The following is a 13,356-nucleotide window of genomic DNA, read 5'->3' as shown; positions in this document are numbered from 1 at the left end:
ACCTAAATTAATAAAAACTATCCACTACCCGATTCATTAATGGGATCACTCAATTACTTAAAATGCTTATATAATCCCAAACCATCAATCACGTTTGAACCTTATCGTTCGTACCCTTTTCTTTGTTGTAACATTTACCAAATATTTTTATTAAGGACACATGTAAACCAGGAAAAATTATAGGAAATATGAATAAATACAACTTCTATATAAAAAAATACAGTATAAATTCCCTAGAATGCAAAAATATTGAATCGTACTATAATGTTTATGAAATGTTAGCAGTTCAATGAAATATGAAGTAATATCTTATGTATAATGTTGGGTTCCTCCTAATACATTTAGTTCCTCAAGATTCATGCCATAATCAGACAATGTCAAGTCATTTCAATTTGTCAAATCTCATTCAAAAACAACGTATATTTATGAAGTAGTATAAGTGAAAATCTAACATAATGTTACAATATAACTTATATACATACATATATTATAACGACATATTTTAGTATCTTTTTATACTAAACCAAAATACTTAAAGGCTTTAGGGTGAGTCAGAAATATGCGTCGTAATTTAAAGAATCGTTTTTATTATCTTAGCTTTAGTGGTATTTTAAAAATTCATTAATTTTACTACTTCTTTCAAGAAAAAGTCGCTTTCTTGCCTTCGGAAATTTTTCAATAAATATTTAATGTCATCAATTGTAATTTTAGGACAAAATCTGTGTGAATAGAAAACGATTTGTTTTAGTATAAATAAGTTTAGTATTATAAGTACATATATACCCATACGTATATGTAACTATATTTCACCCAATGAATTTTGTACATTTTAAAGACATGTATTTATAGCCTAATCCATATCACATAACACCTTTGATATTTTTTAATTAATATATTTTTACCATATTGTTATAAATGTACCAAATTCTTTTTGATATTTATAAAAAGTTGATAAGACTTCCCAACATTAACATCTAAGGCATTTGCTACATTTAAAGATAAGCGATTGGTATATTCAAATACTGCACGAAATCCCTTCTTAACGTCTTAAGAGGTCAATTACTTAAGAGCACGGCACAATGGGGGTCCATCGATCAAAGTTCGCCCCTGTCCGACCGTGACCAAAGCCCGCCTCACTACAGAGCACTTTTATTCCTCAGCTTCACCCATTTTATAACCACTTTTATCCCGCTTTATTTTGTTAAGATTGATTTATTACTACGCTTTGCGAATAATAAAATCCGTTTTAAACATTTGTTATTTTAAATATAACACAATAAAATTGTTTTTACAACGCTTTATCTTGTTTCAGTCACTATTATAATGAATAATAAGGGAGGGAGGTAATTAATTTATTCGATTTATTTCAGCGAATTCGACACCGCTTGCAAGACAAACATAATTATGGACCAATTAAGTTTTTCAAATAATAGAACTCCCTCGGCTTATTATAATATAATAAATCAGCAAAATTAAAAAAAATAAATCTCAAGAAAAGAGGAACGTCCGCTTCGGTGCAATTTCAAGTTTAATTAAGCTTAGGAGGATCGAAGTAAAAGAAACAAATAGAATCCTACAACAACAATCAGCAAATATTTACCCTCAATTCCAACGAACTCTGGCTACCTGGCGTTCCCTCTAAAGAAACGAAATCAATCGACAGAGAAAAACCCGCGATATAATAGAATTGAATTATCACAAAGACCTTGGAGGCGAGATCTCGAATGAGAGAATCGGTAATTTGATTGTGTTAGCAAACGAGCTGGGAGAAACCGAAAATTCTTTTGTTCGAAGCAGCTTTAATCAAAATTGTTATGATTCCGACGCAACAGGTTGTTTATCGCGAACCAAACGTTAGAGACAGAAAAATTTCCAAGATAATATTTTAGTTGCACCAACATTATTATTGAAAACATATCTTACGAGTATATCAAACATTTAATAAATGATAAAAACAAATATATGATACCTCCCAAAATGTTTAGCAGAATAAAACTTTTAATTTTAATTCTAATTAAAATTATTTGATCTTAAAGAAATAATTCATTAGTATTTCATAACAAAAAGCGTGTCTTGTAATTTTGATAAGAAATTTGATTACGAAATTGTTGCGAGAAATTGAATTATATTTCGAATTAGAAACATCGTTTGTATCATCTGTGTTAGCCGTTGAAAATAGGCACTTTGTGATGGAATTTACTTTATTTAAATATATGGATATTAACGATACATACATTGCTAACGTATTTTAGGATAAGAAGAAATTTATTAAATAATATTATCTATCAGATATAATATTTCTTATTTGTAAGATGCATAGTAGGTGACATAAATTACGGTAATTATGAAATACCACAAAAGCAGCTATAATAAAATACTTACCTAGTTAAATATAATATCCCAACACGCCGCTGGTTTTGTGTTTAGTAATTCATGTATAGTTTTGGCTAACATATAACATTAAACGCACTTACCCCGCTCAACGTTTTGATATTGTGCAAAGCGTCCTGAGCTTTCAACGCCGCTTTCCTCGTGAAAAACGTCACAAAACAGCACCCTGGAACAGAAGCGTACACATACATAACATTGCACGCACACACACACACAAATCAATCAACTCACACTGCTACGTGACGCGTTCAAATTACATGTACTAGCAATAACTATGCACAACGATCACTTTTATAGAGGCTTCACATTACATAAACTCACATGGAAATTTATACGGAGATGGTCGGTTGGTGTGCCCAGAATAGTTCAGGGAAACATTAAGGCGCGACAAATTTGAAACTTGCTATCAATTTCGGTTGAAACTTGGCATTTTATATTTAAACACAATTTTCAAAATTGGTTACGTACTCCATCTATATATTATTCCTACTTAAAACAAACAGAACTTAAGCTATAGTTATTTAGTTTACTCTTGCTTTCGTATCAATAGAAACTCAATAAAATCTCGTTAAGGTAACGACCAGTCTACAGAAAGAGTAAATTTTTATTTAATATAAACTTACGTATCCTTGTCAAAACCTCAATCCTTACTAAAACAATATAGCAGGTGACTGGCAACGCACGTGAAATTAAACAAAGGTACCATATTTGCATGAAAACTTACAAAAGGTGCTTTTTCATATAGAGTACGGGTAACAAAGCAACAAAAATGTCAACATGGAGCGTACAGCTTTGTTTCGCAGAACAATGAGTGACGTGTGAAGGAAGCCCACGGGATATTTGGTTAAACTAAATTTATCCTGGGTTTATATCGCCTACGACTGTGTTACCTTTGTAGACCTATATGAATCATAGAGTCACTTGAATTTACAATTACTCTTCAGGTTGAAAATGCTTTACCAGTATTTTTAAAATCATTTTAATGTCACTCTGCTGACAAGATTATTGTTAAACATATGCTAATAATTTCAATCCTTACAGTTTTATATACTTAGATATGTTAACTGTCTACATGTCAGGTATTTTATATAATTATATACCTACCTTATTTTTAAATAAATTGTCAGCTAGTTGAATTGTCATAGAATACAAAAATAAAATTTCTCCATCAATAAGCTATACAATAGTAATAATAAATTTTAAATTTTGTTTTGTTTTCTTCACTTACTATTCTAATTATTATTATTATAATGTTTAATCACAACAATTAACTCGTAGTTAATTTGACGTTTAATGCAGAAATTTCAAATCACTCTCAAAGGCACAAGACGCGAAATATAGTCAACTCCAACCCGCTTTATAATGAATTGCTTTAAGGAACGACCTAATAAATAAATTAAAGAATATACACGAGCAATATTCCGGAGAGTCAGAGATGGGAATTGTTGAGTCACTATAATTTTAAGTAATTTAATCTCATAATAGTCACATAAAGACACAGTTTTTAATAATGAGTATAATAATCTAAATAAAGCTACGGTTTTCGGATGTTACTAAGCGTTTTTTATTATTTTATGACTACATAATCCCGACGTTTCGGTTCCTTTGCAGCAACCGTAATCGCGGGCTGACGAGATTAAAATGAAAAACGAGAAAAATAATCTTTTGGATCCCTAACGAGTTTAATAACAAAATCGAATGGGTCGGTTTCATGGTGTTGTTCTCCTCCGTTGCTTTTCATAACAGGGTCTGGGTCTACCTACCTTTACTTGCTCCCGTGATCTTATCTCTTAGCACATTGATCTGATGGACCCTCCCAAACTCTTCAAACATCAGCCGGAGATCGTTTTCGTCCATACTTCTAGGCACTTGACCGACGAACATCTGTAACGCGAGTAACATTTAATAAAACATTTGAAGGAAATTAAGATAAAGAAGAATTTATCCGATCATAATTAAATGAACTAAAGAGTGTTTTAAAAAACGCACGAAAAGTATTTTGTGTTATGAAGCTTGTCATCATCGAGTCTTCTCAAACATGAATCCACAAATATCTAACACATATCTATCATATTTATTTTTATATTAAAAGCAATTAATGAAATCAACAAAAATATAGGGAATAATAAATCAGTCGAGTCCATATAAGTATGTAACTAAAATGTTACCAACATTAACAGATTAATCTAATTGTTTAAAATAAAATCGGCATCCATGTTAATTGTGTACCACCTCGAGAGCACTCACAACAAAAGTGGACGCTTGAAAATTCGCAAATGAAGTGATATATTGGCGTAATTAAAAAGGTTCCGCTCGGACGTGCGATGCGAGCACGTACGGTCACTCGCACAAGTTCCACTTAATTACATGATGTATAAAACGCAGGTGTTGCCTACCGTACAGGCCTGTGCGGCCTGATTGCTTTCAACACGCCTGTCAAACGAGAAACTTATTTCTCCAATGGGATTTATTGTAAATTGATTACTGGTAATTCCTTTTGAGCCTCAGTACATTATTGAGTTAAGGTGACAAATTTTTGAAAAAGAAAATGTCATTTGTATATTTCCTAATAATTAAAACAAAGGGAGCGATTTTTCATTTCGTAATAACAAATTATGTTACAAAAAAAAATCTCATCTAGGACTCGGTCATTATCTAATTGAAAACACTAAATAGCAATTATTCGTTTACTACTGACGGCATAGAAATGTTCTAACTCTTCTGTAGCTCAAAATAAACGTATCATAAGAGTAAAAAACTGTAAAACGTTTAAAATAACCGATACTATATCAGTTGTAATAAGAAATGAAATGGAATTCTGAATTTTCTATCCGAGTTGAATCGGCTGGCGGTTGGATTGGTTGCATGTAACTGGAACATAAAGTAAATTAATATATAGGACATGTTGTACGTCTTCAGTTCAAGTGTTTCACAGCGAGCATCGCTATCTCGGCTTATCGCAATTTCAAAACTTGTTACCAACGAAACACTAACTTAACACCTTCGAATCCTCCTGTTTATATAACCTAAACTAAATTTTATATTCATATTTGATAGCTGTTAAAAATATTTAAGCTTGTACGAATAAAGAAATGTTATTTTGAGTCCAAATATTATGGGATGTATGTATGTATGTGTTCGTATGTAGAAATTAATATAAAATAAATTTATATCCTTATAAGATTTTTCTCAGTATACGTTATAAAAAATTACCTTAATTTTGAAATAGCCACCCTAAGATACATACATATCTAAAAATAAATGTAAGAAGTATGATTGATTACAGACAGACCCCTAATTTTTGTAGACAGAAACAAGATATTTTTCATACAATTCTTTCACAGAATCATTTGGAAAATAGTGAAAGGTTTGCAGAAAAAAATGAGGAATTTTTGGGTTTACGCGATATCGTTATCACGGTAAGTTGGTAGATTGAATACACCTGCAAACGTTCACACGCCGATTACACTACTATATACTTATATGTACCGACGGAATGAATGAAGAATCGAATGAAACGATCGAATTGAATGAGAGATCATATGAGTACATTTGTAGGCCATTCAATACATGTGAATGATCTCGTTAAGAAAAATTACAGGCCGCGAACTACTTAACCTAATGACCAGATATTCAAGTTGCGCTATTATTGACATTGTCATTATTGTTTCAATAGTACATTTTTATGGTAGTATAAGAAATATGTTTTTATTCATTATATTATATAAATTCATGGAAAAAAAATACATGTTTGTACGAATTAAATGACACGAAATGAAACAATACGAGTTCTTGTTATAAGCATCTGGTAAAAAAATCTAAAGGATTTCAGGTTTCCCGATTTGTAATTTTTGTATTTTAAGGATTTGTAATTGAACATATGTCTAGTGATATGTATATAACTCGTTTGATTATTATATCTAGTGTATAGCAAGTTCTGACATGTTCAAAATTGTATGACAGTTACAACTTAGAATCCGCTAACAAGACTTCAAAAATCGTTTTTGTATTCACCTCACCTAGCAGTAATGCTCCGGGATTTAGACATCATCCCTCAGATTTGTATACGAGTGTCGGGATTTGAACTGTCTAAATCACAGATCTTTTAATGTTGGGCTCTTATTAATTTAGCGATACATTTATTTTAGTAAAATTATAGATATATCTTAAACTTGTAACATATGTATATTGGTAACATGTATAAATACTATTTATTAACATTAGCAAAGATAATATAGAACTTCAATTTTCATATATACATATATATTAAGTTTATTATCTTATGATATTTTAAATACTTTTTTCAATTTTTAAAGACATAACCCTTCGTAACTTAATTAAATAATCCGCGTTAGTTCATTCTCACAATTAATGTAATTTGAGATGTAGACGGTGACTTTTCTTAAACTGTCTTTAATGCAAAAAGATTTAGAGCTCGCTCTGAGGATTCCAGATATCAGAAAGCCAGTCTGGTACCGCTTTTGTACCGTTTAAATTAAACCAAAGTGTTTCGAAAATGTACTGCTAATTTAAAATAGGATTAAATTACAATCGTTCACTTTTATTTCTAAACGGAAATCAAATGAGATGTGCTAAATTCTAACATATTTTAAACAATTTGAATTGGTAAAGACGATTGGGTGTTTATTTCTCTTTGATTAAAAATTAAAATATATATTTTTGTATGAAATAACTGTTATTTGATTTGTTTTAATGAAATTTAAGCATTGTCAAGATTGAAAAAAGTCTCGAGAGTGAGTTAGTATTTGATAATTTAAATTAAATGTCTTAGCAAATGTAATATGCATTGGTGTATCCTGATTAATATCCATATGTTTACCTTTATGTAATCCGGATCCGGTATGTCAGACTTCTCTTCATTGTTGTTGTTGATACTGGTGCTGTTGTTATTCAAATTCATGTTCACCCCACTGAAACAAATCACAATTTTTATTCAATACATATAACATAAAATGATTTAACAATAGTGTTGTAAAGAAACTTAAAACCATAATATACCTTAGTGTGGATAGTTAGACGTAACCACCAATATATGGTATTAAATAGTCAAGTGTTGTTAACAGTTACACAAAGAATAAACTACGTATATATATGTTGGTTTTTTTTTTATTAAATTTTTTTATTTAAAATTTCACAGTCGTGAAAATTAAAAGATATTTTAATTTACGCTAGATGAAATTTATGTACGTCAATTGTTGACTGTGGAACTAACCTCGAATTAAGCGTGTGTTTTTTTTCACATTTATTTAAAACGTATGAAAAACACTTATTAAAATCCAATCTCAAACGTGTTGATAACATTGTCTATTAAATTTTTCGGTTTATTATTCATGACATATAACTATGAAGACAAAAATAACGGATACTATCTTGTAAAATGTGATTTTAAATCATTTGTTTTATGGTGTTTGCAAGACTTTTCATTACAGCAAGTGCTAGTTTCATAGAAATTAAGGATTTTCATTGAATAAAGTGTTTAAGGAGTATAAAGATTTAAATGATAACATAATTATACAAAAAGAGGACATTGGAAACATCATTTTAATACATAACTACATTGGTTGTATTTGATTCATAAATAGGACGCCATATTCTGACGAGTGTTATCAAACAGAAATGTTAATACAAAATTACCTTATTGTTCTAGAAAAACCACTCCACAAGTACTGGTACCTGTTCGCGTCCTTATCACCGATAAAAGCGTACATATTTGATAACGTTATCACTTATCAAACGATCTACAACTCGTCGCAAGTTGGAACTGCTAATATTATGTCGGCCCGTGTTTTACAACTACCCACATTTAACATATTAACGTCATTTATAAAATTTGTACTCTGTATTTTATTGATTTAAGAACGAATTAATTACAAGTGATTTCATAAATTTAAGTAAACAATAAAAGAATCAAATCACAAAAAAAAAATATTTAAATAAACACTAATGTATATTTATATTCTCAACAAAAACATAGCAAATATGGATCCTAACTCGTAATTATGGTGATTTAACTTTAGCACGAGAAATTAGCTGGAAGTAGAGAAATGGTATATTATTGAAGAGGCCATGTTACTTTAAACTAAATTGCTGTTTCAGTGAAGTGAACATTCCACACATCTGATATAGCAGAACTATGTAATTTATGACTGGGTCATTGTTATTTCATATTAGAGTATCAAGTGTTATATATTATTATGGTCGACGATGTTAGCTGTATTACTTCCAGATCATCCCAATAGTATAATAATCACTTATTAATATTTTAATCTGTTTTTATGTCTGGCCATTTCTCTGTGTAGTTAAAACTGTATAGAATAATATGATGTAACATATAACTCTGATGACTATATTTTTTTTAGGAAACTAACAACACACGCTAGTTTGCAACTAAAAGGTGCTTGTATTATGTTATCAACTTTTATCTTTAGATCGATACAAAACTTTATAAACACAATAACTAGATCATACAAAAATCGAACTTATGTCTACAGTATAAAGTATCCATATTCCGTGTATATGTTATGCGTGGTGGTTACGTTTGGGGTGTCGAACTAGATATTATAGTGTAATTTAGTAGGGCCGGTTATCAGCCTGAAATCCCATAATCCGTGTTAAATAAACGTAAGGCTTTTAACGGACGAGTACCTTAAATATTGATGACGTCACACGCTCTGTTTAAACTTGGCTGTTTTGAAAACAATTCTTTAAAGAATTACATAAACAAAAGTGATAAAAAATTTAAAATTATATGTTTGTGTTCAAAGATCCAAATAGTCTATAGCCAAATTCCAAACAGGGATGTTTTATATGTTGGTATCTATTTCCTTGATTTATCGAAAACTACTGAAGTGCTTTATGCGTACATAGTTTTAGCTGTTCGCATATTTCAGAGTGAAATATGTAAATTATAACAATAGCTAGCGACCAGAATTGAGATTTACCAATGATTTGGGATTTCGATGATAAAACCCTTCAATGACGCTACGTATTACATCTTCGCGAGTGAACAAAATTTTTAATTAATGTCTCTTTATGCAAAAGCGTGCCATGTATTCGTCACTTTGTACAATTTTATCTACTAATAATTAAAAAAAATATTTTATAAAATGTGAAACATAAATGATTTATATTTGAATTGATAACATATTTTATTGTTTACAAAAAGCCAAAAATATATTAAAGGATTTCCTTTTCGATTTGTGGTAATTTTCAACGTGACAGATTTCATATTTGGCAATCCAAATACGGCAACTGTGTTATTATTTTATTTAGTATGATTTTTATAAAACTAGATTTTTTATATTAAGTCTCTTCTTTTTTTAAAGTTCTAAAAATTGATGCAATGTTCTTAGTAGTTCAAGCCAACTATTTTGGCTGTTTACTTATTAAGAAATACATAAAAGAAAATTTTATTTATAATTTAAGTAAAAATTAATGCGATGCTATTAAAAAATCGTATTTTTTATAATAAAATGTTACAATTATTTTTAACGATAACGAAGCTGACACATTTAAAAATTAATCGACAGGGAGTTTAAATTGATATCGGTGTTAACGCTTCCAATCGTAAAATGTAATTTTTAACGAATATTTAAAATATTATGTCTTAAAAGTATTAAATACTCGTACAAATATTTAAGTACAGGTTGCCGCAGACTTAACGGCTGGAACCTGTCAGCTGTCATTTCAATTTTATACATGACTTTAATTTCTTTGTGAGAGATTTTTAATTAAAACTTCGTTACACACAAATATCAAAGTGCAGTTTTCATCAACTGATACCTAATACTAAATTCAGTTGCAAAACGTATTAGGAAAAAAAAATAAGGCTTAAAACAAACAAAAATATTAATAACATTAAATAATATTTTAAATGCTAAACTGTCAGTAATTTAGATTTATTTTTTCTAGTTTGTAGTTTTTTCTATAATTTTAGTTTACAAAAAAATAATAGACTAGATATAGAATAGACTATATTAAAGTTTATAAAAAGTAGGAAATATATTTTTTGTTTACAATAAAAAGTTATATTTTTTTTAGTTCGTATTTCATTTTGTATATTATTTTGTAATACTTAAGAAAGAAATGTTAACCTAAATCTAAAAAAAATCCTTGATTAAACAAATACGTTATCTTACCCAATCTAATTTGGAGACAATCAAAAAATTTAATTTTTCAATATTTTCAATTATTTGTAAAATGAAAGTTTTAAAATTCAAGTATACTGTCAAAGACCTCGATTTTGAATTATTTGCTGAAAATATACAACATAATGCAAAAAAAAATAATTCCAAACTTTGTTATTCCTAAATATTTCGAAAACGATAACCAAAATAAAAATAATAAAGTGTAATATATATATATATGTGTGTGTGTGTGTGTGTGTGTGTGTGTGTGTGTATATACAATTAATATAAAACAATTGTTACAGATTACAAATAAGTACACCGCATAGCCGTGACGTACGGATGTACGTGTATGAATTTCAGCAATTGTAATCATGAGCATTCTATTTTGTTGTGAATATCCTTATTACGAAATATACGACGTTAAAGGCGACGCTCTGCTAAATACTTTAATATACACCGCGTTATATTACAAGATAAAAGTTATAACTAATTGAAAGTTATTTGTTATTGAGGCGGAGGTTAACATGTTTAAATAATGTTATTGTTTATAATTAGGTATACAAAAGATTTTTTCATATGTTAAAATTAAAAATATTAGTAGAAATTAAATATGAAATATAAAGATGGGAGTGTAGATGTTTGTTACAGTTAATGCCGAAACTAATAAAAAGAATTTACGACACCTCACAGTGCAAAGTAAGTAGTTAATAAATCACGAAGAAAGCCAGGAAGGAATCGGTTCAAATGATAATTAGGGTAATTTATGTGAATAATTAGTCGCTATGAATTTCGGGTAAATTATAATTTTTGTTGCTATTCTAGTTATTGGATGCATGTTTTAGACAGTCCGGGAATTTTGGGGGTAATTATAAAATATTTGTTATCAATACAATAAATTAATTCATAGACAAAACCATCCCATTTTAACAGAATTTAAATGCATTGTATATTACGATATAAAGGGCTAAAATTTAAATATTCCATATTAAATAGCCGTAATGTTTAAATGTTAAAAACATCATTACACCTCCTAATAATTAAAATTAACTTCTGATTTTTATATCGTGTTTATCACTCTACGTTTAAGATACTGGCCTTTGATAAGGATGCTGAATGCCGGCATTAGGTAAAGTAAAGTTAACATAAAGCAATAAAGATGTAACTGCGGTGATAAAATTTCTAAAAGAATAATTAAACAATACTTAAATTAAAAAAAAATCAAAGTTAATTCCTTTATCCTGCAATAATATATGTACGTATACAGCAAAATAATATCTGGCAAGTTCAGCTTATATCAGTGTAAGTGTTTAAAGGGTAGGTATAAATATAGCACCTGAAGCATTCCCGTTATAATGAAACAAATAAAGCGTGTACATTTGTGACAGTTAGAACGTTATTACTTTTGTCACATGCCGTGATGAATTAACAATTATTGTGTTCAAAATTTATATATGTTTTGTTAAAATGTACGTTAAATTAATGTATATATTTTTTTTTGTATAAAGCCGTTCATTTATCTTTTATTTTATATAAGTTTTGCTCAACTTAAATTGACCTGGACTTTTTTAATGCACAAAAGCCAAGATACTCACCCGTCCGTATAATGTCCAGTTTGAATCCATTGAGTGTTTAAAAGTTTTGAAAGCTTATACTTCAGTCTGGCAGACAAAAAACCGATTTAAAAAAACATATTTTTTGTTTGGAATTTTATATTATTAACATAAATATTCTAGACGCTATGAGTAAAGGTTATGCTCATGCAAAATTAACAATAAACTAAAAACATAATAAATATCAAATACATTGAGAAGTTACTAATTCTAATAATAGTGCTATTGATTTCATGCACAGATATAATCCCTTTTGCTATGCTTTAAAGGCATTTAGGTTGAATGAACACTGATGCCCATGATTAGAACTCGGTAGACCACGTAAAGCATAAATTACTATTGAAATACATCACCGGAGAACAACCGCTAGTGCTTCTCGATACTAATCAGAACTAATTGGAGGTTTGAGTTTCTACTTCTGTTATAATCTTATTTACATTAGCATACATTAAGTTTTATAAAAAAACGTACTATGTATAAGTATCAAGTGTATGGAGATTAATTAGTCATTATCAAATATAATGTTCTAATATCTAGCAACAAAAACCCTTTAAATTATTAGTCACTAATTTCTTAATTAAAAGAGATTTAATCATGCCATAATACAGATATATATATGTAAGAATAACAAAAAACAAGCATTGAGAAATGTCCTGCATGCATGTATATTGACAAGTTATCAATATTTACGTTGAATAAGTAAAGAGTTATAATTTTAATGATTATATTTGGTACATTAAAAAACCATATTAGGTTTAAAGCACGAGGTACTATTTATTCATGTAAGTGACTTAATCATTAAGGTGAAAAATGTCGTTGGATCAAAATTAGGATGTTTCTTTCATTGATTAAGGCCATGTTAGTCAGACAATTAATTAGATTTTGTTATATGAGAATACTTTGTTTAGGACCCTGCGTTGTTTCTAAGAAACCGACGTTAACATTGATGGCGTGTACATTTTAATTTAAAATATGAAATTAAAAGCAAAATAATCTAAATGACTACAAAAAAAAACCTCAATTATGGTAAAGTAGATTTCTAAAAAATATTTTTTTTTAAAAGGTTAGAGATACACCAAAGAGTTTTTGTTGATAAAGTTGTGTTCAAGTGATTATTTATAATTTAAATAATTATTGAAGGATTTTTCATATTAAAGCAGATTATTTATATTTATGAAAACTAAGGTTACCAATATCTTTGACGC

The 13,356-nt window shown here is 28.9% G+C and overlaps 1 protein-coding gene across 8 annotated transcripts in view; it reads right to left on the bottom strand.

The window, feature by feature from the left end:
• LOC116768754 (CUGBP Elav-like family member 2) overlaps window positions 1-13,356 on the bottom strand; it is a 202,225-nt gene that overhangs the window by 58,564 nt on the left and 130,305 nt on the right. For 6 of the 8 annotated variants that reach the window (XM_061524763.1, XM_061524759.1, XM_061524751.1 and 3 more), the window contains 3 exons: window positions 7,232-7,322; window positions 4,155-4,275; window positions 2,475-2,557 (listed from right to left, as the gene is read on the bottom strand). In XM_061524763.1, the coding sequence (XP_061380747.1) occupies window positions 2,475-2,557; window positions 4,155-4,275; window positions 7,232-7,322 (295 nt within the window). Of the gene's footprint in view, window positions 1-2,474; window positions 2,558-4,154; window positions 4,276-7,231; window positions 7,323-8,046; window positions 8,180-13,356 lie in introns of those variants that run through there. The other 2 variants (XM_061524753.1, XM_061524770.1) reach the window with 2 other exon arrangements.

This window comes from Danaus plexippus, chromosome 4 (assembly GCF_018135715.1).
Source record: "Danaus plexippus chromosome 4, MEX_DaPlex, whole genome shotgun sequence".
Classification (NCBI taxonomy): domain Eukaryota; kingdom Metazoa; phylum Arthropoda; class Insecta; order Lepidoptera; family Nymphalidae; genus Danaus; species Danaus plexippus.
Note: the sequence above shows the minus strand (reverse complement) of the source record. Positions and strands in the feature narration are given on the sequence as shown.